The 27,792-nt window shown below is 35.4% G+C and overlaps 1 protein-coding gene across 1 annotated transcript in view; it reads right to left on the reverse strand.

The window, feature by feature from the left end:
• Window positions 1-27,792, reverse strand: part of cenpe (centromere protein E) — a 105,672-nt gene that overhangs the window by 41,005 nt on the left and 36,875 nt on the right. Inside the window, exons 20-32 of the mRNA XM_051929640.1 lie at window positions 23,154-23,285; window positions 22,896-23,073; window positions 22,147-22,301; window positions 19,128-19,385; window positions 18,424-18,549; window positions 18,189-18,353; window positions 15,878-15,973; window positions 6,044-6,229; window positions 5,025-5,297; window positions 4,643-4,843; window positions 1,083-1,370; window positions 711-911; window positions 118-396 (exon numbers count right to left, since the gene is read on the reverse strand). Of these exons, the coding sequence (XP_051785600.1) occupies window positions 118-396; window positions 711-911; window positions 1,083-1,370; window positions 4,643-4,843; window positions 5,025-5,297; window positions 6,044-6,229; window positions 15,878-15,973; window positions 18,189-18,353; window positions 18,424-18,549; window positions 19,128-19,385; window positions 22,147-22,301; window positions 22,896-23,073; window positions 23,154-23,285 (2,538 nt within the window). The remainder of the gene's footprint in view (window positions 1-117; window positions 397-710; window positions 912-1,082; window positions 1,371-4,642; window positions 4,844-5,024; window positions 5,298-6,043; window positions 6,230-15,877; window positions 15,974-18,188; window positions 18,354-18,423; window positions 18,550-19,127; window positions 19,386-22,146; window positions 22,302-22,895; window positions 23,074-23,153; window positions 23,286-27,792) is intronic.

Here is a 27,792-nt window from a genome sequence, read left to right on the forward strand (position 1 = left end):
TCAGACTGTTATGGTTGCTGTTACAATTAGCAACTGACACCAATTAAAATTAAACATTTTACCATAGAAAAAGTAATACTGGTGAAATTATACCACTGCAATTTTCTCTGCCCTTACCTGCAGAGTACGATCTTCAACTTTTGATTGGAAGGCATCTCTCTCAGCTACAGCCTCTTGTAATCTATTTTGGAGACGATCATTTTCATTTACTGTATGTGCATAATCATCTTTGAGCTGCAACAAAATCACCTTTTGCTCCTCAAATTTCACATTCAGCGACTCTAGCTCATCTGATCCAGTATTTTTGGTATTCTCAAGTTCTTCTAAATTGCTCTTGGCTTGAAGATTATCTTGCTCAATACATATTTCATTCCATTCAGAAACATTATGTGAGCCCTAAAATTGAGTTTTAAGAACAAAAGAATTATTAAGTGAACTGCTAATCACTGGGAAAAGAAAAATAATGCACAAACAGATGTATAATAAATGGCAATAAAAAGAGCAACATTTTTCAAAAACATGAACCCTCTAAAATGGTTTTAAGAGAATAAATAGGTAAAATTTTAAAAATGCTTATGCAAAATTAACAGTGAATGTATGGCTGAATAATACAAGTATTTGAGTGATTATAGTCCTACACAGTATATATAAAAAAAGAAGACAAAGTTGAGGTAGAATACAACAAGCAGATACAAAAGAACTTCAAATACCTCAGCATTTTTCTTCAGTTCAGAGAGTTCATCTTTGGCATCATCAAGTTTCTTAGAGAGACTATTTTTCTCATTCGTGAGCAAAGAGATCTGCTGCTGCAGATGTTCAAGTTCAGGTACCTTTGAAATTGCATTAATTTGACTCAAAAGTTGATCTCTCTCAGCAATGACCAACTGCAGCTCCTCTTTCACTTGTGTTAACTGAAAATTGTCATGGAAATTAACCAAAAAGCTTTTAAGGTGAAACATTTGCTTATTTTATAAGTTAAGCTTAAGGCAACTAAACACAAATGAAAGCTAAGCGTACCCTACAACACATCAATGGATAATGAGGAAAAAAAAAAAAAATCAATGGAATTGTGTCTTCCTTACCTGATTAATGTGATCTTCAACTTTTGTTTGGAGTGCATCTCTCTCACCTAAACTGCCTTCTAGCGTCTTTTGAAGACAATCATTTGTGTTTACCGAATTCATATAACCTTCAAGTTGCAAAAGAACAATCTTTTGCTCCTCAGATGTCTTTAATCTTTCTAACTCAGTGGATATGGCATGGATATTGCTTTTAGTTTTATCCAGCTCTTCTGTTAGCCTAGTCTTACTCTGGAGAAGGTCATCTCTCTCAGCACACAGTTCTTTCCATTCAGTAGCATTATGGCACCCCTAAAATTTAAGATTATTATTCAATTATTCAATATGTCACTGACACTTTTGTTTAAAACAGCACTAGAAGAATGAGATTAGATAGATAGATATTACTGCAAACTTTATTTAATGTATATAATATACTAAGTAGCAAAAAGGGATAATATACTAGTTCACTGAAATACGTTTGTTTGCTTTGTTTTAGTGGCTAAACTAAAGTCGTACATACATTTTGCTGTGCCATTAAGATGCAGAACATTATGCTAAAAATAAAGTACACATTTTAGTAAAATTTTTATTCTTCTCAGCAGCATGGACAATTATAAAAAACCTGACAGAAAGCACACAAAAGTAAAACTTCTGGAGGGAAAAGTACATTAACAGGAGAAGTTAAATGCTTGTTTGCCAAATAGATCTGGTTTTTATCCAGTGTAGTGACCTAGAAAAAAAACACATTCTTCCCAAATCCTGAAGCCTCTGATGAACAAATTTAAACTTAATTAAAAACAAAGCAAAAATGACTCTTTTTTGGTACTGCTATTGACAAGCTTGGCATTTGTTTGTGCTACAGTGCAGGAAGTCACTGTATTTAAAGGATGTTACAACAAATTAATCTGGTAAAATAGAAGTAGTAAGACAAAAACATATCTGCCTTATATTCTGAAATCAGAATTTCAGACTGACACATAAAAACACGCTACATGCAAAAACTGTCTTATACCACTCATGTAGCATTTAATGTAATAACACAACTTGGACACTCATATTTGAAAGGATTATGCTAAGGAGTCTTTTTCCTCCTGGACCTATCAAAATTATTAATTTGAAATTTAGTCAATCAATCACTTTGCCTGTAACATACAATGTGTAACACAATCCACTAAATTTAATGTGAGGGAGCCACAATGTTGTAGTGTTTTATAGATCACCTTAATGTATCAGTGTCTTTGGTTAACATGCTCATCCTAACAATCTGTGAAATCTACACTTTCTCCTCTTTTCTGCCATACTGTACTTTAGTATCACTTTCAAATTATAATGGACAAGTTTTTTTTTTTTTCCTCACAAGTTAAAAGGGAAACGGACTAAAAGAGTGCCTTCTTTAATTTATCTTCTATAGGGTAATCTTGAGAGGATTAAAAGAATACATTTACTAAAGAAAAAACAAAAACACACACACAACCAAAGAGGTCTACTTAAAAATGGTATTATGATAATTTGCTATTGATGCCGTAATATTAAAAAAAAACACACACACACATTCTCTGTTTAGCAGACATGTTCACTCATGACCCCAAGTACTCTGTGAAAGGTATACTGAATACATTTTACTGTAATTATGAAAGTTACTGCTCCATCCATCATGATGCAAAACAATAACACCAAACAAAATTGATCATTTAGCCTTCCTTCTTCAGGGATATTTGTTTTAAACCAGGTTGTCCCCCAACTTGCTAAATATATGTGAACTAGACCAAGAGCCCGTTTCGACAACGTAAGATGAAACGGGCACGAGTTTGTGTCAGCAGTGTATGAAGAACAAATGATAAGTAACGATGAAGTTGTTTTGTAATGATTGTAGTCCGCTTTACTCATTACTGTACAGGCTTGTACTGTTACTTGATGAATTTTCCAGGCCTATAGTATAATATTGAATGATGAATGTCCCAGTACAATATGGAATAGTAATAAGTATAAGCACCACAAACCTGACATAGGTGTACAGTAATCCCTTGCTATATCGCGCTTCGCCTTTCGCGGCTTCACTCCATCGCGGATTTTATATGTAAGCATATTTAAATATATATTGTGGATTTTTTGCTGGTTCACGGATTTCTGCGGACAATGGGTCTTTTAATTTCTGGTACATGCTTCCTCAGTTGGTTTGCCCAGTTGATTTCATACAAGGGACGCTATTGGCAGATGGCTGAGAAGCTACCCAGCTTACTTTTCTGTCTCTCTTGCGCTGACTTTCTCTGATCCTGACGTAGGGGATTGAGCAGGGGGGCTGTTCGCACACCTAGACGATAAGGACGCTCGTCTAAAAATGCTGAAAGATTATCTTCACGTTGCTATCTTTTGTGCAGCTGCTTCCTGAAACGACATGCTGCACAGTGCTTCGCATACTTAAAAGCTCAAAGGGCACGTATTGATTTTTGATTGAAAAACAAACTCTGTCTCTCTCTCTCTCTCTCCCTGCTCCTGACGGAGGGGGTGAGAGCTGCCGCCTTCAAACAGCTTTGTGCCGCGGTGCTTCACATACTTAAAAGCAAACAGCCCTATTGATTTGTTTGCTTTCCTCTGTCTTTCTGACAGACTCTGCTCCTGACGCGCACTCCTTTGAAGAGGAAGATATGTTTGCATTCTTTTAATTGTGAGACGGAACTGTCATCTCTGTCTTGTCATGGAGCACAGTTTAAACTTTTGAAAAAGAGACAAATGTTTGTTTGCAGTGTTTGAATAACGTTCCTGTCTCTACAACCTCCTGTGTTTCTGCACAAATCTGTGACCCAAGCATGACAATATAAAAATAACCATATAAACATATGGTTTCTACTTCGCGGATTTTCTTATTTCGCGGGTGGCTCTGGAACGCAACCCCTGCGATGGAGGAGGGATTACTGTATTGAATGAATGCGTAATTGAATCAGAATGCGTAATTAGGCCTCGAGCTGTAGTCGAAATCGCCTTTCAGGCCTCTAGAGCTTTAATCGAAGTCGCCTTTCTCTTTGAATTTTTGCAGCCGTAAATCTGCCGCCTGCCGAGATGTTGGGGTTGGATGTCGGTCTCGTAAGGTTTTTCGGGCAGCTGCGCAGAAGGCGACTGCGCATTTGGCTTTGGATGGACGTGAGTGAGTGAGTGAGTGAGGAGGCAGGCGAATTATGTATGAAGATGCCTCTTAAAGTGACACAAGTAGACTTTTCAGGTTTGTAATTGAAGCTAACCATTTCTTCTTTTACCTCACTCAGGTTCTTACTCTCTTATACACTCATAGCTTTCTGTCCGCTTCAAATACACTAGGACCCTACAGCTGCCTTTGGTATCACCTACTAAGTCTGAGATAACAACCCAAGCTTTATTAACTCTGGGAAAGAGCACTTCAGCTGCCTAACACAGTCTCTCCAGAAAATATTGCAGGTCACTCCAGCTTGGAGAAAAAAAAAAAAAAACAGCTCTCATATAGAACTTATCAAGCTTGCTAAACTACAGCGTTTTTTGCCATAAAACTCAAAGACAGGCAGTTTTAACAAAGAATACAAGTCAGAATATCGTGAACAACATCCAAATACCTCTGTGCTTTTCCTCAGTTCAGATAGTTCAGCTTGGACATCATCCAATTTCTTACACAGATCACTTCTTTCAGTTTGAAGCAAAGAGATATTGTGTTGCTTCTTTTCAAACTCTGACTTATCAGAAGATTCCTGAATTTGAACCAAAAGCTGGTTTCTCTCTACAGTAACCAATTGTAGTTCGTCAATCAATTGTTTTACCTAAACAGTGGCAGAAAAATTAATAAGAAGCTCTGTTAAAATTAAGTTTGTTTGTTACCGTTTCAGTTAAGTTAAACACAAACAACACTGACTGAAATGATTGAAATAAAAACAGATCTATCACACAGCAATTAATACTAACGAAATGAAAATAAAGCATGTTAACTTTGTTGTGACATACTTGCTGAACATCATCTTCAACTGTTAATTTGAGGTGATTGTTCTCAGCTACAGTTTCATCCAAAGTCCTCTGGAGGCAATCATTTGCATTCATCACATGTGCATAATCATCTTTGAACTGCAACAAAACTATTTCTTGCTCTTCAAATTTCACCTTTAATGTTTTCAACTCATTGGATGTAATACGATTTTCATTTTTGCAATTTTCCAGTTCTTTCTCCATCATACTTTTATCCTGAAGAACTTTGTCCCATTCACAAGGATTAAGTGACTGCTTAAATTCCAAGAAAAAGAAGAAAATTCTTTAATAAAGCAGTATTCCCTATAGTTACAAACAGCAAATGAACATGCAAAATATTTCACTCTTTATGGAAAATATGTATCCGGTATTTAACAACTATTCATTGATTTTCTAACACTCTAAAGTTCAACTTCATGTGGATCATGTGCCTATCCTCAGCAGCATTTGGTAGAAGGTAGAAACAAGCCCTGAACAGGCTACTAGACAACTGCAGTACACACTCACAGCGGCATTCAAGAGGCCTATTCAGTTTCCAATTAATCTAACTTGCACATATTATGAAATGCCAAAGGAAAATGAGGCAATTGCTAACACAAAGAGAATGTGCAAACAGGCACAACTTAAGCACTTTACTTTATTATATACTTTAGGCATATTTTCTAAATAAAAAAATATTAATTTCAAAAATATACACAATACATCATGAAGATTATTACTCAGATTGTCAGATAATTAGTTTTCATATTGGGGTAAAATTATTTTACTGCAAAATTAAAATATGAGCATGGGCATAAATATAAAATGCAAGTAAATCTACTAGAGATACATGTCAAATACAAAAAAAATGCAGAATTTAAAAATCAGAGAAAAACAAGCTAGATGACCATTTCAACCATCAAGCATTTTCCTTAATACCAGTCACAAGTCTAGATAACTTATGTTTTGCAAATTAACATGGTAATTTTGCGACTGATCACAATGCATAGAACTTGCAATACCTCTGCATTTTTCCTCAATTTATGTAGTTCACATTGGACGTCCTCTAGTCTTTGCTGTAGATTATTTCTATCAGTTGTAAGAGCTGAAATTTCATCTAACATTCTATCAGAATGTTCACATGTCTTATTTAAAAGCTGGTTTTGCTCTGTGGTTGTCAATGGCAACTCAACAGTTACTTGATTGACCTAAACAAATGATAACAAATATAAGCATCAATCTGTCACAGTTGCATTAGTTTCTCTAAAAACTACTAAAACTCAGAAGAATACATATTAAAGCTGAATGGATACAAACATTTTTCATGTAGTTTAAACTCTATTCAGAAAGACTCTTTAAACTCAGACCACCTAGACAATATGGATATTGTAAATACAGTATAACAATAAGCCGACATTTATAAATGAAACTCTTAATACTTAAATTGTACATAAAAAATATTTTTTCCCCCACAAAGGGACAAAATGGGAAAAAAAAAATTCTGTGCCATTTTCAGAGGAACAAACAATAATTTTCAAATGCCTATAAGTCAGTTTTGCATATCTGTATGTATTAAAACAGCCAAAATATGTGGAGAAGAAAATGCAGTTTAGACACAAAATTGATGCATATATGGTAAAGATACCCTTGAGTTAAGATGTTCCTATAATAAAAGGGTCAAGAAAATAGAGAAGTGGATTTTTTTTATTTAGGTATGACTAAAGCAGCTCATAGTTCCATGATCTTCACTTAACATTAATTCAATAGTTTGGTAAGTGCCACTGAGAGGAAAAAAAAAAAAAAAAAAAAAAACATACTGCAACATTGTATTCTATCATATTACACAATTTACCTTTCAGCAAATTTTGCAAACAATCAGCAGGAAGTCCTTCTCATCTTTCACTTTGAAGACTTGTAATGTTTAAAAAATATATGCTGTAAGACGTTCTAAAAGGGTTTGGAAATGACCAGAGGCCTCATGTATAGACGGTGCGTACACACAAAAATGTTGTGTACGGCCGGTTCTACACTCCCATCGCAATGTATAAAAACTAAACTTGGCATAAAGCCACGCACATTCTTATGCCAGGTCAAACCATTACATACGCACATTTTCGGATTAGTATTGCAAACTGGTGGCACCCAGCATCAAAGCAGTGCCACTATTCACATGTGGTTTCCCTTTATTTTTTAGATTCACTAGGGGGCTTCACCCACTGCTCGCTTCGCTCGCCCAACCCCTGTGTTTGGTTAATTTAAATTTTTTTTCTTTGGAATTGTTTCAATTTCATTATTTGCACTTTTACTTTAAAGCTTCATTAAAAACAAATTTTTTGGAGACACATTGTGACAACGCAACGTATAACTGCCCGTGAGTGAATATTGTTTCTGTAATAAATAATCCGAGTTTTTCTAATGTTTGTCCCTGTGACTTATTGATTGTCATAGCAAAAGCTATTCTCACGGTAAACTGTAAACATTTTAATACAAATAGCATATCACAATCTCCTTTTGTGTGTAATGTTATTCGTAGAATATATACATTACCTTTCTTTTTGCCTGTTAAAATTTGCATCGCCTCTCCGTGATCATCGATATACACCCAACCGAATTGTGTATTCTTTGAAATTTAACTTGTCGTTGCTTAAACTGTGCAGTGACCATAGATTCTCATAGTGTATGGTCCATTATTGTGTAAATCCATGTTTTGTGCATTGATTGACGCGAATGCGAAAAGACTTTTTTGTCTACTTTTTTTCTGACCTCGATTTGTTTTGCTATTTTTTCAATTACACCTGGTTCTGATGATTAATCACCTTTTGTTTGTGGTAATGCAATCATTTCTATCTTTTCTTTGATACTGTAGCGACTGACATGATAGTGTCACAAAATTTTTACTTGAACAATTGCCGACTTCCTAACCCTGAACACAACTTTCTAATACCCTCGCCAACGTCCCCCCCTTACCGCATCAATCAATTCCCCGCTATCAGTCTTCCGTGCTGTACTCAGGTCCGATTGAGAGATGGCAAACAGTCACTTAAAACCAAAAAGCCCTCAACCTGGCTGGGACGCTACAATACTTTCAAATTTTACTGCTTTCATATTCAGTACCTTTCTCTGCATGTGTATTGCGCCATCGTTTGTTTGAGCCAGTCGAATCCCACTGCTTTCATAATCTCTTTTCTGCCTTTTTTTCTCCTCAACGCCTTTGGGTCTCTATTCTCCGTATTGTCCTCATATGCTTTATATGTCCTGAGAACACATGATCTGTGTGTACTATGTGCTTTTACACCACTGATTTTTTTTTGATGGGTATGCTCTTATATAAAATCTTGTGTAAGTAGGGCGTGTCTTATTGTTTTTCTTTTTAGCATTTTTTTCTCTCCACCGCTTTTTGGTCTCTTTTCTCCAAGCTTTTCTTGTTTCTTCATTTAGTCGTCGACGTTTCATTTTTACCTTATTCATTTCTACTGTATTGGCGTATACACTTTATATGCACTGAGAGCTCTGGAGCTGTGTATGCTGCATGACTGCCTTTACACTACTGATTTTTTTTTCTGCCCGTGGACTTATTTGTTGATATTGCTTGTAAGTAGGGCATGTCTTGCACCGTGGCAAGTCTCTTTGGTCTCGTGGGTCTTTTAAATGTCTTTCGAGAAGATCACGTATCGTAGCCTTGCTTTTGCTTCCCAGAGGCTTTTTTTTTTTTTTTTTTTATATATAGAGAGACATCCCCGACGCGGCTTTATCAAATATACTGAAATTAACTGCATATCGTTTTTTTTAGTTTAAGGCTTCAGATTGTAATCAACCTGTAACAAAATAATGTTACACGGAATAGCTAAACTATTCCAAATACCATAGCTGCTTTAGCATTGTTACAATCAGTGCACCACTCAGTATTTTAACCCATTGTACCTGAGTGGGGAATCACAGCTCTACAGCAGCTGATCGGAAAGCTCTATGGCAGATTCTCTCCGTTCTAGAAACAATTATCGGGATACAGCTTCTAGCACACGATGCCTCAGCCATGCATGCAGTCTATTTGAACTTCTCACATACATCAAACGCTTTACAGCCTTTCCGGTAGGGACCTCGCGGTTCGGAAACAGTTTCATCCCAAGAGTTCTAAACACAATCAATCAACTGTTCCCGGTAGAACTGTTTGAACTTACAAGATAATAAGTAGCTCACTGTAAACTTGCACTACAGTTGCAATATTGCACAACCTGAGCCACTTATGCTTTCATATTGCATATTTGTCATTGTTATCATATTATCATAATTTTATAGGAAAACAATTAATGGAAGATTTTCATCTGGAATCTCATTGTACCATAGAATAACAAAGGAATTCAATTCAGTTCAATAGAAGAGAGCGCGTATTTACATATGACGATGACTGTCTTCTAAGCCGATTTAGATTTCCACGCACTATCTTCTTGGAGCTCTTGATAATCATTTTAAGATGAAATGCAGTAAAGTATGTATATTACATTATATAGATACATTTTAACTTCATTTAAATAATGTATACTGTTAATAATTAAATGTGTGGACATGGTGGACAGTGGCAGCGATGAGCTGGTGCTCTGTTCAGTGATTGTTCCTGCCTTGCACTGTATGCTTGCTGGGACTGGTGCGACCCCAGATGGATAGATGGATGGAATGATTAAACATGTACTATGAAGATATTTCAATGTTTCTTAAAAGTTTTGAAGAACAGGCTTCTAAGCTTACAGATAGCTTGACATTTATTAAAGAATTTATTGTGTGGTTATTGGTTACTTGGAGAAAGAAAAGGAAAGACAGGAATTGGGGGTTAGTACGTTTGAAAGAGACAGTACTGCTGCAATAAATGATTTCATAAAGGGTTGTGCACGGCGCAGCAAGCATTTTGTGGGAGGCAGGAACAATCTCTGGACAGGGTGCCAGCTCAACGCTACTACTGCACCCCCCTTGTGTAATACATGCTTTAAATTCCTATCATGATGAAAATTATATCAAGTATACATCTTACTATTTAATTTGATCAGAGAGATGCAATATCATGAATGTAATGTATTCTGTGTCCTGTCAGCGTAAGAGAAAGACCGTTTAAGAAGCACGTAGTGATTCACACACAGAGTACATAGAAGAACACATAGAATACGAAGCATTTAACATGCTACTTTAGTTATGATGGGATTTGAGAAACTAGCAAATATAACGATTTTAAGATGAAGTTTGACATTCTACTTTAATGACAAAGTAAACAAAGTGATTAAAGTGGAAACTGAGATTAAAGTTGACATTGAGCTTTTTCCCCCACTGTGTCCCTATTTTTTTTTCTCTCCTCTGTACCCTAATAAGCTTCCATATGACACTCAGATGGTGGGATACACTCGTCTTTTCATGGCAACTTTGATATCTGACCATTTCTTTTTAATTTCAGATACTGTGAGACTTCCTGAACTTGAGCTTTCAATCAACTTCCTTTTGTTGTTTATATAACTGTATAAACCAACAAATTGTATGTTTTTCGTTGCCTCCACTTGGCATTCGCTGAAATAATTTAATGCTTTAAAAGCTTATTCTAAAATGTTATTTATTAGATCGTGCCAGGTTTTGAAAAAGATCTACACAGATCCTCTAAGTGAGAATTTGATTTTTGCCAGTTTCAAATAGTATAACATCAATTACCCACTGACTTAAAAAAAGGAGAGTTAGGATTCTTCCAGTTGAGCAAGATAAGTCTACATGCCAATAGTGCAGTAAAGGCAATTACAGTTTGATTGTCCTTCTCCACTTTAAGCCCATCTGGAAGTACACCAAACACAGGTTAGGGTTAGGAGTGATTGCGACACCAAGACTGTCTGAAAGGCATTTCAAAATTTTCGTCCAGAATGATATTAATTTAGTGCAGGCCCAAAACATGTGACCCTGTGAGGCTGGATCTTGATTGCAGCGTTTGCAGGTTGGATCTTGCCCTGGAAACATTTTGGACAATTTTAAACGAGACAGACGCGCTCGATATATAATTTTGAGTTGAATAATTGTATGCTTTGCACATATGGAGCTCAAGTGAATCCACTGCATTGCTACTTTACACTCCTGTTCTGAGATATTGAGTGAGAGATCCTTTTCCCACTGTCCTCTTGGATCTTTGAAAGGGAGGGACTGTAAAATAGTTTTATATATTGCAGAAATGCTGTCTGAATCCTCAAAAAAACAGAGCAATATTTTTTTTTCCAGCATAGAGGGAGGTGAGGAAAATTAGGCAAGTTCTGTTTAATAAAGTTTCTAATTTGAAGGTAATGAAAAATGTGCTGCTGGAAAGTTAAATTTGGAATGTAATTGTTTGTAGGATGCAAAGATGTTGTCTATGTACAGATCTCTAAGTGATTCAATCCCTAATATTTTCCAGATATTGAAAACTGCGGGCGGCACGGTGGCGCAGTGGGTAGCGCTGCTGCCTCGCAGTTGGGAGACCTGGGTTCGCTTCCCAGGTCCTCCCTGCGTGGAGTTTGCATGTTCTCCCCGTGTCTGCGTGGGTTTCCTCCGGGCGCTCCGGTTTCCTCCCACAGTCCAAAGACATGCAGGTTTGGTGGATTGGCGATTCTAAATTGGCCCTAGTGTGTGCTTGGTGTGTGGGTGTGTTTGTGTGTGTCCTGTGGTGGGTTGGCACCCTGCCCGGGATTGGTTCCTGCCTTGTGCCCTATGTTGGCTGGGATTGGCTCCAGCAGACCCCCGTGACCCTGTATTCGGATTCAGCGGGTTGGAAAATGGATGGATGGATGAAAACTGCATGTTTGCGAGGGTGGAAAAAGGTGGTTCTCGTGCAGAGGTGCCATAGATAAAAGCTTCTGTATCTTAAAATACTTCCTACATTGGTCCCATATTCTGATTGAGTGAAGCACAATTGGGTTGTTAGTATATTGGAGATAACTTGCATTTATCGGGGCACAAAGCAAGGAATATAAAGAAGTACTACTGGATTTCATTTCTATTGCGGACCAAACCTGTGTATGTTCATCTATTTGTGTCCATGTCCAGGTTTTTATAGTTTTTATGTTTGCTGCCCAATAATTAAATTGAAAGTTAGGTAGAGCCATGCCACCTTCTGCCTTAGGTCTTTGTAGGGTCACTCTTTGGATACGTGGATGTTTTGAATTCCAAATAAATGATGTTATGGGTGAATCTAATTTCTTAAAAAACTATTTATTGATGTATATTGGAATGTTTTGAAATAAAAAGAGAAGCTTCAGAAGGACATTCATCTTAACAATGTTAATTCTTCCAGCTAAAGTGAGATGAAGGGTTGACCATCTATGCAAGTCTTGCTTAATTTTGTCCATACAGATGGCGAAATTTTGTTGATAAAGAGCTTTATGTTTACTTGTGATTGTTTACCCCTTGGTATTTAAACTGATCTATAATAAGAAAAGGGAAGGTGCCCAATCTAATATGTGCTTGAGAATTCACTGGAAAGAGCACACTTTTATTCAAATTAATTCTAACAACAACATTTTCAAGTACCTCTGTGCTTTTTTTCAGCTCATTTAGTTCAGTGTGAACAACTTCCCATCTTTCAGACATCAATGCAATGCCACATTTCCCACATACGTCCTTAACTTCATGATAGAAAATGGATATCGTATGTTGTAAAATTCAGTTGTGTTCAGAAACTTAAGTGAAAGCTGGAACATTTTTATAAGGATGTGTCCTATCCAAAAATAACAGTGCTAATAGAATGTAATTAAAATGTATTATCAGAATACATAAAATATATGTTTAATGGAATTTAATAATATTATGTAGGTTAAAGCCAAGCACAAATAAGCTTATTGTAGTCAAAATAATTGCTCTCAGGTAAGCCACATTGAAATTTAATGTCAAAATTGCACCTATGAACTGTTATTTGTGGAGGGGCTACTGGAGAATTGTACTATTTCTTAAAAAGTTATTTAATCAAAAAAGTGTCCAACAGATAGACACATTTAAGTATTAAGCTAAAATTATTTTTTGTAACAGACTGTAACAGCAGGTCATTGTGACACTTTAATAAGTTACAGCACAGAAGAAATACTTAAATCATCATCTGCAGACAATTCACACATGAAGTTAACGTAAATATTAAATACAGGGTTATTCACTGTATGTATATAGGCTTGAAGAACCACACTTATGGCAGTCCTTTCATCTTCCACTCCTTTCAAGATAAATACGTTTTTCATATTGTTGCATCTTTAGTTTTATGGTTACAACGATCATTTAAATTATCTTCTACAACTGTAAACAGCAGGAGAAGGGAGTTGGTGTGGCATAGGAAAGCTGCCGAGGTGACGGTATGTTGTCTGCTGTGAACACAATTCTCTTGCTGTTTCAATAACTTGTATCTCTAACATTTTAGTTAAATCATCTTTTTCACTCTTTATGGAAAATTTGTATCCAGTAGTTAACAACTATTCATTCATTTTCTAACCCTCTTCAGTTCAACCTTAAGTGGAGCCTATGCCGCCTTTCGCGGCTTCACTCCATCGCGGATTTTATATGTAAGCATATTTAAATATATATCGCGGATTTTTTGCTGGTTCGCGGATTTCTGCGGACAATGGGTCTTTTAATTTCTGGTACATGCTTCCTCTGTTGGTTTGCCCAGTTGATTTCATACAAGGGACGCTATTGGCAGATGGCTGAGAAGCTACCCAGCTTACTTCTCTCTCTTGCGCTGACTTTCTCTGATCCTGACGTAGGGGGATTGAGCAGGGGGGCTGTTCACACACCTAGACGATACGGACGCTCGTCTAAAAATGCTGAAAGATTATCTTCACGTTGCTATCTTTTGTGCAGCTGCTTCCTGAAACGACATGCTGCACGGTGCTTCGCATACTTAAAAGCACGAAGGGCACGTATTGATTTTTGATTGAAAAACAAACTCTGTCTCTTTCTATCTCTCTCTCTCTGCTCCTGACGGAGGGGGTGTGAGCTGCCCCCTTCAACAGCTTTGTGCCACGGTGCTTCACATACTTAAAAGCCAAACAGCCCTATTGATTTGTTTGCTTTTCTCTATCTCTGTGACATGATCTGCTCCTGACGCGCACTCCTTTGAAGAGGAAGATATGTTTGCATTCTTTTAATTGTGAGACGGAACTGTCATCTCTGTCTTGTCATGGAGCACAGTTTAAACTTTTGAAAAAGAGACAAATGTTTGTTTGCAGTGTTTGAATAACGTTCCTGTCTCTCTACAACCTCCTGTGTTTCTGCGCAAATCTGTGACCCAAGCATGACAATATAAAAATAACCATATAAACATATGGTTTCTACGTCGCGGATTTTCTTATTTTGCGGGTGGCTCTGGAACGCAACCCCCGCGATGGAGGAGGGATTACTGTACTTTGAACTGGGGACCTGTTCTAATGCCAGAAGCAAAAATAGAGCATGTAAACCAAGTCAATATACAAGCTCTGAAGTAAATTTACTAAAAATTACTTTTGAAACAGTAACCTAATCAGTAAATGAAGTTGCACAGAATGTTTTTTTGTATTACAATGTTTGATTTTGAATATTTACCAATCCTTTTAAAGATACATTTTTAAGTTCCCCAAATTTTTTCAGTGTGCACTATTAAAAATATCACAATGAAAATTGAACATTTCTTTAAAGCATAAGCCTAGCACTTGTCCAATAAATTGGTCCACTGTGACTTCATCATACAGAAAACCTGACAGACATGGTTACAACTGTAGTCATTTTTGCATTCTAGGCAAACATAAAAAAGAAAAGCGTCAACACCTAATAAGTAATTAGAATGACACCTGACAAAAACAGTATGGTACTGAAGAGTCTGCTATGGGTGGTCCAAGATTATTAAACACCCAGGCAACCAAACAAGGAATGACAATCCTAAACAAGTTAGGACGTTAGCATAAAATAAGAAGAGAACACATAACATAGTTACATCCTTTACATTTCATAATGCTTTAAAATACTGTCATTTGCCTGAATATTGTAGTTTGGCAACCAGTGCTCTTTTAAATTACAGTATAAAGGTAGAGAATAAGAAATCATCACCAAAATTGAACAACCATTCTTCTAAACTCCTAGGTGTTAAGCATTAACATAGCAGTCCCACCTCTCTTATTTTCTCTTCCAAATGTGTCATCTCATCTTTCTCAGATGTGATTAAGAGTGAAAATTGAAGCTCTTTGATTTCATTTATCATGGGCATTAGTAAAATCTTTTCCACATTATGTACTACTAAACCAGGGTCAGTAGTTACATTTTCAATGTAAAACTGAAGAAAAAATATATAGTTAAGAAAAACTGAACCTAATTTGAAACATTTAGCTAAAATTTGAAATATGCAATAAAACAAAATTCTCCTTTACAAAGAATCCAGAGAAAAGTAAATCTCTGGTATCCAAAGAGCATTAGTTTCTTAAAAAACACACACAACACAAATAAAAAGATTACAATCTAACTTGTACTGGCCAATTGTCCGTCCAGATTCTTGTTGGGCAATCAAAAACTTACTTCAGCATGAACAAATGTCAAGGAACTTGACAATACACATAAATGGATCTGTAGAACTTAATTACCACTTACTGCTAAAACTAGCATAGTACAGGTTATAACTATTAGGGCCAAGTATGACACTGCCATTCAAAACAAGCTCTAAAAAGGCAGCTTAACTGCTTATACAGAGATGGGTTCAATTTTCCTATTTTCATTTGTGCTTTACTTTTACTCCTCTACATCCTTGCAGAATTAAGGTTTAGAACATTAAGTAATTAAATCTAACAAGTTACTATGTAGATCTTTTATATTTTATGTTAAAAACACAAAAAATGTCTATAAATATCCATACTGACCTCTGAATTCGGAGAGGTTTGAATTTCTTTATCAAGTTTCTCTTCAGGCTCCCTAATTAAAACTGGCTCTACAGTCTTCTCTTCGGCTTCCTTAACCTAGAAAAACGGTATTAAAAGAATGATTTTAAAAAGACAGCATAATTCAAACTTATTACATACCAGTTTTGCTTTAATACATTAGACCCACTTCTTTGCATGTTGCAAGTTTTTGAAATACTTTTCATTTCAGGAGATCTGAAAAACATAGTACTGTACTGATCAATAAAAACATAAAATCACACCTTAACACACCCAATCCAAGACAAAATAGAAAAATCCTAAAGTAAAAGATCAAATTCATAAGACCCAGATGAATTTAAAGAAGTCACATAGCTAAGTAACTTCTGATGTTCATGATTTAAAGTATACAGTATAATGTGTAATGGAGTGCACTTTGTAAAGATGATATGCAAACATTTCCAGAGCAAAGTTAAGCTTATACCGAATTCCAGTAATCCAAAGCTAATTTTTTTTTTTTTTATTTACTTTAAGTATTTTTATATTTGGAGATAATAATTTTCAGGTTAACATCTGTTGCATATCCCAGCATAAAAAAAAAATCAAGACATTCCATAATATATGCCACATGTTTCATCTTTTTTTAAAAGATTTACCTGCTTTTACACAATCTGTGCAAACATTAAACTGAAGATAATGAAGTGAAAATGAGAAACAATTATATTTGAGAGTGTCACTTCCTCCACTGATGTGTAAGAGGTTTAAGAGATTATTTTTTAATTAAATCTTTTACCAATTTAAGTGGTCCTCAAACAATAATTTAACCAGCTCTATAAAAGAACTAGCAGCATCGAGTAATTCTAGTGGTCTGAATGTTTCTGCTGTGAACATTTCTCTTTATAATGCCACACAGGCCATTCAGTTTATTAAATGTAAAAATAAAAATTTAACTCACAGAAACAATATTTTATGATCTTTCGGGAGGGATGACACACTAACTTTTAAAAACACTACAAGACACTACTTTAGACAAGGTGTTTATATGTGTGTGTGTGTGTGTTTGAGAAGAACCCTGTGCATATCAACTAAATAAATCTTCATTTCATTACAGAAAACAACTGGAGTGTGTAGTATGGATCACATTAAAAGTTTTACCATAAAAGGAGTTTGGTTATCAAGTGCTTAATTTCATTCCTCATACCATTCACAGTTTATTGAAGTTCATTATTCTGCAGGGACATTTCAGCTCTCTCTGCAGTTAATTCCTTAACTTTAAAGCCCATTTCTGGTCCAGTGGCTGATTGTGCAATTTCTACCAAAATTTGATCTCTTTTCTACAAGTGACGTCTGACTCGAGTGTCCTCTAGCTTTTTCAGTTTTACCCGAGGACGTGGAGGGTTCCATACATTCAGGGTACTCCAAAGCATGCTTGCGGCTAAGATGGTGCAGCAAATTGATCATGTTGCCGTCTCCGGCAACAACTTTAGCTCAACAGCATTTGCAGTAAATAGTGGTTTGGTCCACATCCGACCTTTTAAAACTAAAGTATCTCCAGACAACAGATATGGATCCTTTTTTCAGCAAAAGTTCTTCTGTGTCATCATGTTCAACTTTATCATATGCTACAGCTTCAGTTTCAGAATGTTCTCTGTCCATTTTCACTGCTCAATACCTCCACTAACGCATGTACTCCGTTGCATGCGTGTTTAGCGGTGTAGCAGTGAAAAAGGTCCCCCCTTAAACAGTTTCCCGCTGCACCACGTTCTAAACGTTGTTTAGGCTATTTAAACCAGTGTTGCGGTATAAGAAAAATCCATATCATAACAAAAATAACAGTTTTTGGTATGAACTGGTATACCTCCCAGCACTAGGTCAGAGCACAGGGTTAGCTATAATACTTCAGCCCTGGAGCAATTTTCAGGTTATGGGCCTTGCTCAAGAGCCCAACAGAGAATTGTCTTTGAATGAAAGACAGGTTCCTTCACCAGTGAACAATAGGCACTATGGAAAGGATGTCTTTTTTGTTGACATTTTGAACTTAGAAATAGATATCAGACATGTGGATTATGGGAAGCAAGTTACATGAGAATATTTTATTTTTTCCCATGGACAATTTTAACATCATTTGGAATTATCTAGCATTGATGCACTATCAGCACCTGTGAGTTTGAAAATACTGTTTTTAATTTTTTTCAGAAAAGTAGGAGATAAAAAATTTCTTGGCCACCACTATAAACAGTTTAGGGTGACATTTAAAATATATATCATCTTTGGGTGGAACATTCCTTTAAAGAATTTAAAATTCTACACATACCAATTTCTCCAAATCTTCATGTGTTGTAGTTTTCAGCATCTTCTCTTCCAGACTAGCTATAATCTCATCCTTTTCAAAATTTTGTGCTTTAAGCTTGCGGACAAGTGAACGCTGCTGTTTAAGCCCCTCTTGTGCAGTTCTCAGCTCTTCTTGAACTTCAATAGACTGAAAGCAAACACAACATTTATAAATAATGCTCGTGCTAAAAATAAAATAATTAGCAATATTTACTTACCATTTCAATACTATCCTTCATGTCTGCTTTTAATTCATTTGTCTCTGCGGTCAGTGAATTGATCATCTCAAGAAGTTCATTTTTTTCTTTTGTAAGAGATGCAACTTCATCAAGTAGCTTCTGCAACTGAATTTAAAGCTAATTATTAAATCAATCATTCTGAAAAAAAGTATACCTAATTGATTAGATTGAGAAGATGCAAAACTGAAAATCTTTAAGGAGAGATTCAAAAAGGTACTTTCATCCCCATCATGCATGTATAATTCACTCTAGAGCAGTTACTGTGAATGGTCGATTTTAAATCTGCACTTCAAAAAAAACGTTGAAAATCTTTGCTCCAGAGAAAGAATTAGGAAAAAAAAAAGCTTCACTACCAAATATAAAAAGGAAATTGCAAAACTTTTGTAGAACATAAAATGGATCTGTATTTACATTTTTTAAACAATCTTTTAATAGTATAAGTTAAAAATACTGTGCACTTATAGTTTATAAGTGACCCTACATTCTAAACTGTGAAGTGAGACTTCAATGCCTATGGAAGAAGTAAAAATGTAAAAATGCACACACACATATACATACATACACACATACACACACAGTATATACACATATGCATAACATTCAAAAATGAATTTAATCAATGTTCGCAAGTATTTAATTATGGGTTTAGAACAAAACATATGTATAATAATATGAACAATTACATCTTCAGTATTCTTCTGAACATCCATTTTTAGCTCTTCTGTTTCTTCCTTTGCTCCATCTAACTTGTCTTTCTGCTCATCCGAATCAAACATTTCCATTGTATGCTGGTCCTGATGCTGCCTATACACTGGTTTCACATCTTCAGAATTGTACTCATCTGACAGACGCTTCCTAGCCATTTTCAATTCTTCAGTTTCTGCTGAAAGTTCAAGCTGTTTTTGAAGAAGTGTTTTATTTTCAAATAATGCGTTCTTCAGCTGCCAAGAGAACATGTGAAATTTAATGCTTAAGCTGATTAGCATTTGTCATAAAGATGGGGAAGATACTATAATTTATCAGTGCTCAAAATTCCTAACATTAGTTCATCTTAATAATATTTCATTGAATCTATCTAAAAACAATTTCAGAAAAAAAAAAAAAGACAAATAGTTAGCTTTAAATACATATTGGACCTTATGCATTATGTGGGCTACTTGTCACAAATAACTGAACAAAGTAAATGGGTTAAAAAATTAATAGTTGGGTGAATCCTAATTCAGAGGCCATTTTTTCCAAGAAGGCTTGGTGTGATTACAATGGGAGGTATTTTCTGCAAAAATGAAAATGATAAAATGAAAATGTAGTCTCTTCTGAAATTTCATTTTCAAAATCTGCACCCAAGAATGCTGCAAAAATTAAAATTAAAATGAAACAACCCAATCTGCAATTTCATTTTCAGCCTGAACCACAAGGAAGCTGCAAAAATAAACAGTAAAACGCAAATAAGCATTGGCGCACCTGCGTTTTATTTTTATACATGCCCAAAATTGTTCATGGAGCTACAGAGCAAGGGAATTGGAGCTTGTGGCACAGTGAGGGTGAACAGGAGACACATGGCTTCACAGTTGAAGCCAGACAGGCTGAAGATAAAAAGAGGTGACAATACGGTTTTCATGCGGGCAGAAAACTTGGTGGCAGTGGCATGGCACGATGTCAAACGGGTGACTTGTCTCCCTACAATACACACTAACAATATATGTGAGAAAGTGCAGCAAAAGACAACTGAAAAGGAGGCACCAAAGCAACACATATTGTAAGCAGAGCAACGTGGCAATGAATGCAACTGGCTGCTTTGAGCGATATACTTTGCAGGACTTTGCTGTGTAACATGTATGTGAAAGTATAGTATGCAGGCTCATACAACATGCAAGACAGTAACATTTGTCAACAGTAAATATCTTTTGTCGATTTGATATATTAAACAATTGCTTTGTGTTCTTTTTTTAAAAAAAGTTAGTTTTTGGAAAAATATTCAGCCCTGGGAGAAAAGAAACAAAAAAATTAGCCCTGAAAGAGTTAATTACTTCAGAACTACATTTATGCATGGTCTTCGAGTTTTCGCTGTGAAGATTGCAGTACAGGGGTGAAAAGATCAAAATCACGTGAATTAAACACAGTCGAAGTGAGAACTGTTGTATCAGTCAAAGTGGCTCTACAGCTACAAAGTATAAAGAATTGTGGAAAATCGAGGTAAAGCACCCCACCAATTGACCCTTGCTAATCACTGCCTTATACAGATTACTACAATATTTGCTAAAATGCTTAAAGGCAACAATCTGCAGAACCACTTCACTTTAGTTTGGATTGGACTCTTTTGGGCTTTACAGTTCAATGCAATTGCATACATGTCAAAATGTACAGAATTAAACAACATTGCACTAGCTGTATGTTAGAAATCAGATGCAAAATTTGGATCTGTATTATGGATCTGTCCAAAAAAAGATTAATATGGTATTAATTTTCCTTCTGGGGTAGCAGTTCTCTCACACAGTTTAAAGACTTGAAGTCAGGTTTGTACATTTTCTTACATGACGGTATTTTGATATTTCTAAGTTTAAGGACTTAAAATTCAGCATTATCTATTAAATAAAGTGTGAGAAACCTGGATCAAAGATATTCTTTCCATGCCTATTTAATTCTTGCAGGAATATCTTCATGAGACATCAAAATCGTAGGTATGAAACTTAAACAATTTTCAATTAAAAGTGATTAAATGACTTCATAAACTAAAGAATCTATTAATACCAGGTGGGTCAGATAACAAATACATTTACTAGAAAAAATATTGGATGTTTGTTGATTTGCTCACAAGAAAAGCATTTTCTGACACAAAAAAATGTACTTCATTCTTAAGAGTCAACTTCATTACCTGGTGCAGATTTTATATAAACTAGTCCCAATCTGAATACATCCTTACCCTAATTATATCTGGCAAACATTACCACATCAAAGATAAAGTTAAAACTATAAACCGGACCAACTATGGTCCAAAATATTTAGACTTAACATTATCTAGAATGAATTAGTTTCACAAGTTGCCTAAAATAAGGCAAATAATAGTTTCTAAATAGGCATTAGTCTAATTATACAGGCCAATCTATTGTACGTATACATTTTAATTTTCAGGATTGATAGAACTAGTGCTAAACTGAATTCATTTTAAAACAGATCTCTAATGACTATGTTTTAAATGATGCCATCTCAGACAAGCAATGGTACCTGCTTGTAACTAGTATCGAAATACCTGGAATGGAGATCACTCACACAAGAGTAAAGGCCTAATCTCAGGCCTAATCTCAACTATTAAGTTAACATACAATCTACCTGCTCTTAAACTGTGGAATAGGAGTTTGCATAAATACAATATTTGCTGTAGAGAGCAAATGTACAAAATGATTTTGGGATTTCCTCCTTTCTAAATAACAGTATTTAAAAACTGCTCAAAAAAAAAAAAACACTATGAAAAAATAGTTCACTTCATTGTAGCTGGAATTTTTTTTTTTTGTAAAGGATTGTCTACTGTAACCCTTTTGACACTATTGTTTAGCATGTTACATATATAACTTAATCACTGAATAATATGGATTATAAGAAGACAATAAAAAGGTGCAACTTTTTAAATATCTAAATCTGTTTGGTTAGGTGAGAGCCCATAGAAGCAACTGTGAATAACCAGACACTAATAAATAGAGCTCTAACCTGCTCTGAGAGTATCTCAACTTTTTCAGGAAGATCCTGGAGTGAAGCAGCTGCAGCAAGTTCAGTTTGTATACACACTTTCTCAGACAATGCTTGTTCCAGTTCCTTTTTGAGACTAAACACAACCTTTTCCATTTCCACTTGTTCAATTATATCTTTATAAGAAAAAGAAAAAAACAAATCTTGCTCACAATCATAACTTTGTACAAATTAAACTTAGAGTATAAGCATTTGTTTATTTACATGATCATCACTAAAATCATTAACATGTACAATTAAGTGCCATTTTTCTGGAAAAATATCTATATGTTTGGCATTATTAAATACAAAATATTTTTTTATTATATAACAAGAAATCCAAAAACTTTTGCATCTGCTTCAACCAGCTACGCATGCAACATGAAGATGCCCATAAAAAGTTTAAAGGGGCACTGCAAAAGGATTACAAGTATGTTTTGAAAGTTTAAATGTTCAATGCCAAGTCACCGAGAATATCAGGTATCATACTAAAAGGAATACAGAGAAGATCAGCTGACTGATTGGAGTAGTATGTGACCAATCAGTTGCTTTCTTTTTCAGTCGCATTTACACCAATGATTTACAAAACCAATTAGCTGATTACAAGGGATATACTCCATTAAACACCAAGATTTGATAAAAGTTATGTTAATATGATAAATGTTCAACAAAACTAAAGGAGATTGTATTTTACAGTATCTTTACTATAAATCCTAAGAATCCAGATATACCTTTAGGAACCTTGCCATCCAAAAGACAAGTCAACTTTGTGTTCTCAGCAAATGCCTGATTCAGCTCCTTCTGAAGATCACTTTGCATTTTTTTGTAGCGCATTTTTTCACTCTCCAGTTGAGACTGTAGCAAAAGGAGGCTTTTTTCCATTTCATTAAACTTGATGCTCATTTCATTCTGCCACAAAAAGGAAACAAATGAAGTTCTAAAAATATAGGTAAACTGGACAAAATGTGTTTCACATTCATAGGAAGTACCATTTTTGAAGTTAACTCCAGATTTTCGCTTCTAAGAAATGATGTTTCTTTCCTTGCATCAATTGTCATGGCTTCTGCATCTTTTAAAGACTGCTTGAACTGAGAGATCTGTTGTAAAAGAGTTTTATCACCCTGTCAGAAACAAAGTAAAATGTTAAAAAGACAATTTTCACAATCTACTAAATTATCATCTTGATTAACAAAAGCAGACTTACTGAATACAAACCAAAATAGCTTTTGTATCAGGTAAATTGGTCCAGTAAAAATGAAACTTGGACTTTTGTTCTTAGGAAAAACAGTGATCTTAACTTGTGCAGGTCTTAACAAAATGATGGTCAGCTTTCCTAAATGAATGCTTAAATTTTGGTTTTATATCATTTTTAAAAAATTATTTAAGAAATTTGGTAATGGTAAGCAAGGTAAAATAATTATTTAATGTTTGGTTGTGGCAAGTGGATAAGCTACATCACCCGTTTATTTTAGTATTTTTATGAAATAAAAATTCAGTAGGGCATAACCTATTGGATATTTGTCTTATTGTTTATAATTAACCTCTGTGTGTTGTGTGAAATTTTGTATACAAGTTGATAAATACGTCTTTATTTGCAAGTTAGACAAAGCAATGTAATACAGTAATCCCTCGCTACTTCGCGGTTCACTTTTCATGGATTCACGACTTCGCAGATTTTATAAGTAAGCATATCTAAATATATAACGCAGATTTTTCGCTGCTTCGCGGGTTTCTGCGGACAATGGGTCTTTTTACTTCTGGTATTTGCTTCCTCAGTTGGTTTGCCCAGTTGATTTCATACAAGAGATGCTATTGACGGATGGCTGAGAAGCTACCTAATCAGAGCACGCAGTTAAGTTCCTGTGTGCTGCTGATTGGCTCAGCGACGGAGTGCTGCATTAACCAGGAAGTCTCATCTCACTCATTCAGCATTAACGTGCTCTTGCTACTGCATTCAGGGGATTATCACCTTCATCGTCATCATTTTTACTGCGCAGCATATTCATCACCATCATCACGTCATCTATAGCTACGTGTACTTCGCTATACAGTAAGTGTAAACTTATCTACCGATTTCATATTGCTTAGCAGTTGTCCCTGTTATTAATAGAGTAAAGGGTGGGTTGTAAACAATACAGGGAGGGTTTAAAAATGTCCAAATACACGTTAAATAATTAAATAAATATGGTGTCCCTACTTCGCGGAAATTCAGTTATCGCGGTCGGCCTTGGAATCTATCTCCCGCGATAAGTGAGGGATTACTGTATTAGTGTTTCATTGGCGAGAAACTCATGTTTTAGGAAAGTACTTTGCTTATTGTTATTTTATGAATATTATCAAAATACATTCAAACTGTAACTTAACTCCTGCTCGCCTTTTTACTCTACCTAATTACCTGAGGTTATAGATATAGAAGGGAAGATGGAATGAAGTTATAAAGTACAACACCTTATAAACAATGGTAAATCTATGGGATTTGAGGCATTCTGACAAAGGCTACACAATAAAGAATACAAAAGGATAAAGTAGAGTAATATAGAACTCTACTGAGACAAAACAGTTGTCAAAATTTTTTTTTGACGTTTTAAATTTCAATGTGCCACTTCGCTCTTTGAAGGAAAACTCTACATCTTCAATTTTATGACGTCATCAGGATATATGAAAATAGCATATAGATGCCATGTGTGAAATGTGTTAATATAGCTCCATTAAGCTAAGTATACCTCACCAATGGCTTCCTCCGAGATACTGAACCAATTATAAATGTTTATTAACTTAGAAATTGGTGAACACGCACAAACCAGAATACTCCTCAGTAGTGGTTATTCTGTTCTCGGTTATTCTTCAAAAGGTATGCTAAAAAAACCTCTGTGGTTCACAGAAATCCTTATGTGGATATGCATATTGAATAAGCTTCTCTTATCTAGTATTCTTATATAAAGCTCCTGCTCTTCCTGGTCCCCCACAGTTTTCAACTATTAAAATATGCAACAAAACAGAACTGCTGTGATGTACTGGTACTCTGGTCCAAGGCTCTTTCCTGTCTTGTACCGTGTACTGCTAGGATATATACCTATGGATCCATGGTGTTTGAGAATGAGATAAAAGAGCAATCAGTACAAAATAAGACTTTTTTTTATATAAATAACTCAATTTAAGAATTGCAAAGATTCTTTTGTCAAGTAAAATTAGGATACTGCGTACCAGATATGCTGTATTTTAGAGTAGCAATGAAAGACTTTACTGTAGCTAAAATGCTTATAAAAAAAACCACACACTTTCAAGACACTAATAAAATGTAAATATACATATACATACATACATACAGTATATATAAAAACAAACTTCAACACTTTGGCTCATTTTTTGTTGCTTTATGTAGAAATGAATACATTCTTTTCTACTTCCTTCTACACAGTTTAATAATAGTCACTTTGTGTGGTTGTCCTTTTTCATAGAAGGGGGTTTAAAAACAAAAAAAAAAAAATTATTATGTAACCTGGTACAGTAATCCCTCGCTATATCGCGCTTCGCCTTTCGCGGCTTCACTCCATCGCGGATTTTATATGTAAGCATATTTAAATATATATCGCAGATTTTTCACTGCTTCGCGGGTTTCTGCGGACAATGGGTCTTTTAATTTCTGGTACATGCTTCCTCAGTTGGTTTGCCCAGTTGATTTCATACAAGGGACGCTATTGGCAGATGGCTGAGAAGCTACCCAACTTACTTTCTCTCTCTCTCTTGCGCTGACGTAGGGGGGTGTGAGCAGGGGGGCTGTTCGCAAACCTAGACGATACGGACGCTCGTCTAAAAATGCTGAAAGATTATCTTCACGTTGTTATCTTTTGTGCAGCTGCTTCCTGAAACGACATGCTGAACGGTGCTTCGCATACTTAAAAGCACGAAGGGCACGTATTGATTTTTTTATCTGTCTTTCTCTCTCTGCTCCTGACGAGGGGGTGTGAGCTGCCGCCTTCAACAGCTTTGTGCCGTGGTGCTTCACATACTTAAAAGCCAAACAGCACTATTGATTTGTTTGCTCCTTTGAAAAGGAAGATATGTTTGCATTCTTTTAATTGTGAGACAGAACTGTCATCTCTGTCTTGTCATGGAGCACAGTTTAAACTTTTGAAAAAGAGACAAATGTTTGTTTGCAGTGTTTGAATAACGTTCCTGTCTCTCTACAACCTCCTGTGTTTCTGCGCAAATCTGTGACCCAAGCATGACAATATAAAAATAACCATATAAACATATGGTTTCTACTTCGCGGATTTTCTTATTTCGCGGGTGGCTCTGGAACGCAACCCCCGCGATGGAGGAGGGATTACTGTATTCCTCCAATCTTCCATGCCCATTAAAAGCTCAAACCACATCTGGTGTCTTGTGATATTGGAAAATAGCAGTTCTACTCTGGGTTCTTGCCTTTGAGATCAGCAAATCGAACAACCCTGTACAGTTAAGGCATAACAGCATCTTTGTACATGGGGATAGGTTTGACAAAATAGTACAAATATGACCCAACCTGAACAATCCATTACATAGACAGCCTAGACCAGTAACAGTTTTTGTTTAGTATAAATGGTAAAAGGTGTTTGAGTGTTAAGGCCAGTACAAACCAACTAAACAATTCATACATTATTACAACATGGAATACAAAATGTGGTAAACACAATGATGCAATTGATGACCTTAAAAGTTAAATGGAAATTTTCAGCAGGCACATTTCATTTATTTAGTACCCATTACTCTATAAATATTCACAAACTTAAAACTTGAATTATATCTCTACCTTATGCTAGGTTTTAGCTTTGTGCAGAATGTAATGCTTGAACAAATCTATAAACGAAGTAAACTTAATGATTTCACTCATTGCAATTCATTTTAGGCTAGATATACCAGATTTTTTGTTTGAAGTCTCCTTGCATAAGACTGTGGTACATCACGATAAAAAAATACATTGTACAGATAATAAACAAAGCAATTACCTTTACTTAAAAGTTCATAAACTGGCTAAATATTATGATATGCTATCATTTGGTACTATGGATGACACATTAAACTCTTCTAAACAGGTCTCTGATAATGCACAAGTCAAGTTTCCTCTGAAGAGTTCAGGTCAACTCAATTCTGACATATACACTCTAAAAAGGACATAAACTCTAATCTGAAGCTAGCCTTTCTACAGTGCACACCGGATTACAATGAACACAAATGAAGTGCATTTCATTTAAACATTGCCTCATTACAGCAAATAATGTACATGCCATTGTGTCTAAAAAGAAACTGAAAAACTATTAATTCTTTATACAACACTAACATTATTTATTTTGAATTACTGTGATCAGAAACAGACTACTGAAGAATGGACCTGCTTTAGACTTAGAGTTATCAACTAGCAACAGCGAGTCAAATAACAGTAGAGTACAACATTAGCATCAAAACAGGCATAATGAAATATACCAAAGATGAAAGTAAAAACACAACACACTGCAATGGGATATAGAGCAAATATCACACGGTTGGATTAATATTAGTTTCTGCTGATTCACACTGATGGAAAAGTAAGATATATGGGGTAGATACTTGAGTCCATGGATCTATTCTGCTAGCAATTTCACCTAATGA

The sequence above is a fragment of the Erpetoichthys calabaricus genome, chromosome 7, assembly GCF_900747795.2.
Source record: "Erpetoichthys calabaricus chromosome 7, fErpCal1.3, whole genome shotgun sequence".
NCBI classification, from domain to species: Eukaryota; Metazoa; Chordata; class Cladistia; order Polypteriformes; family Polypteridae; genus Erpetoichthys; species Erpetoichthys calabaricus.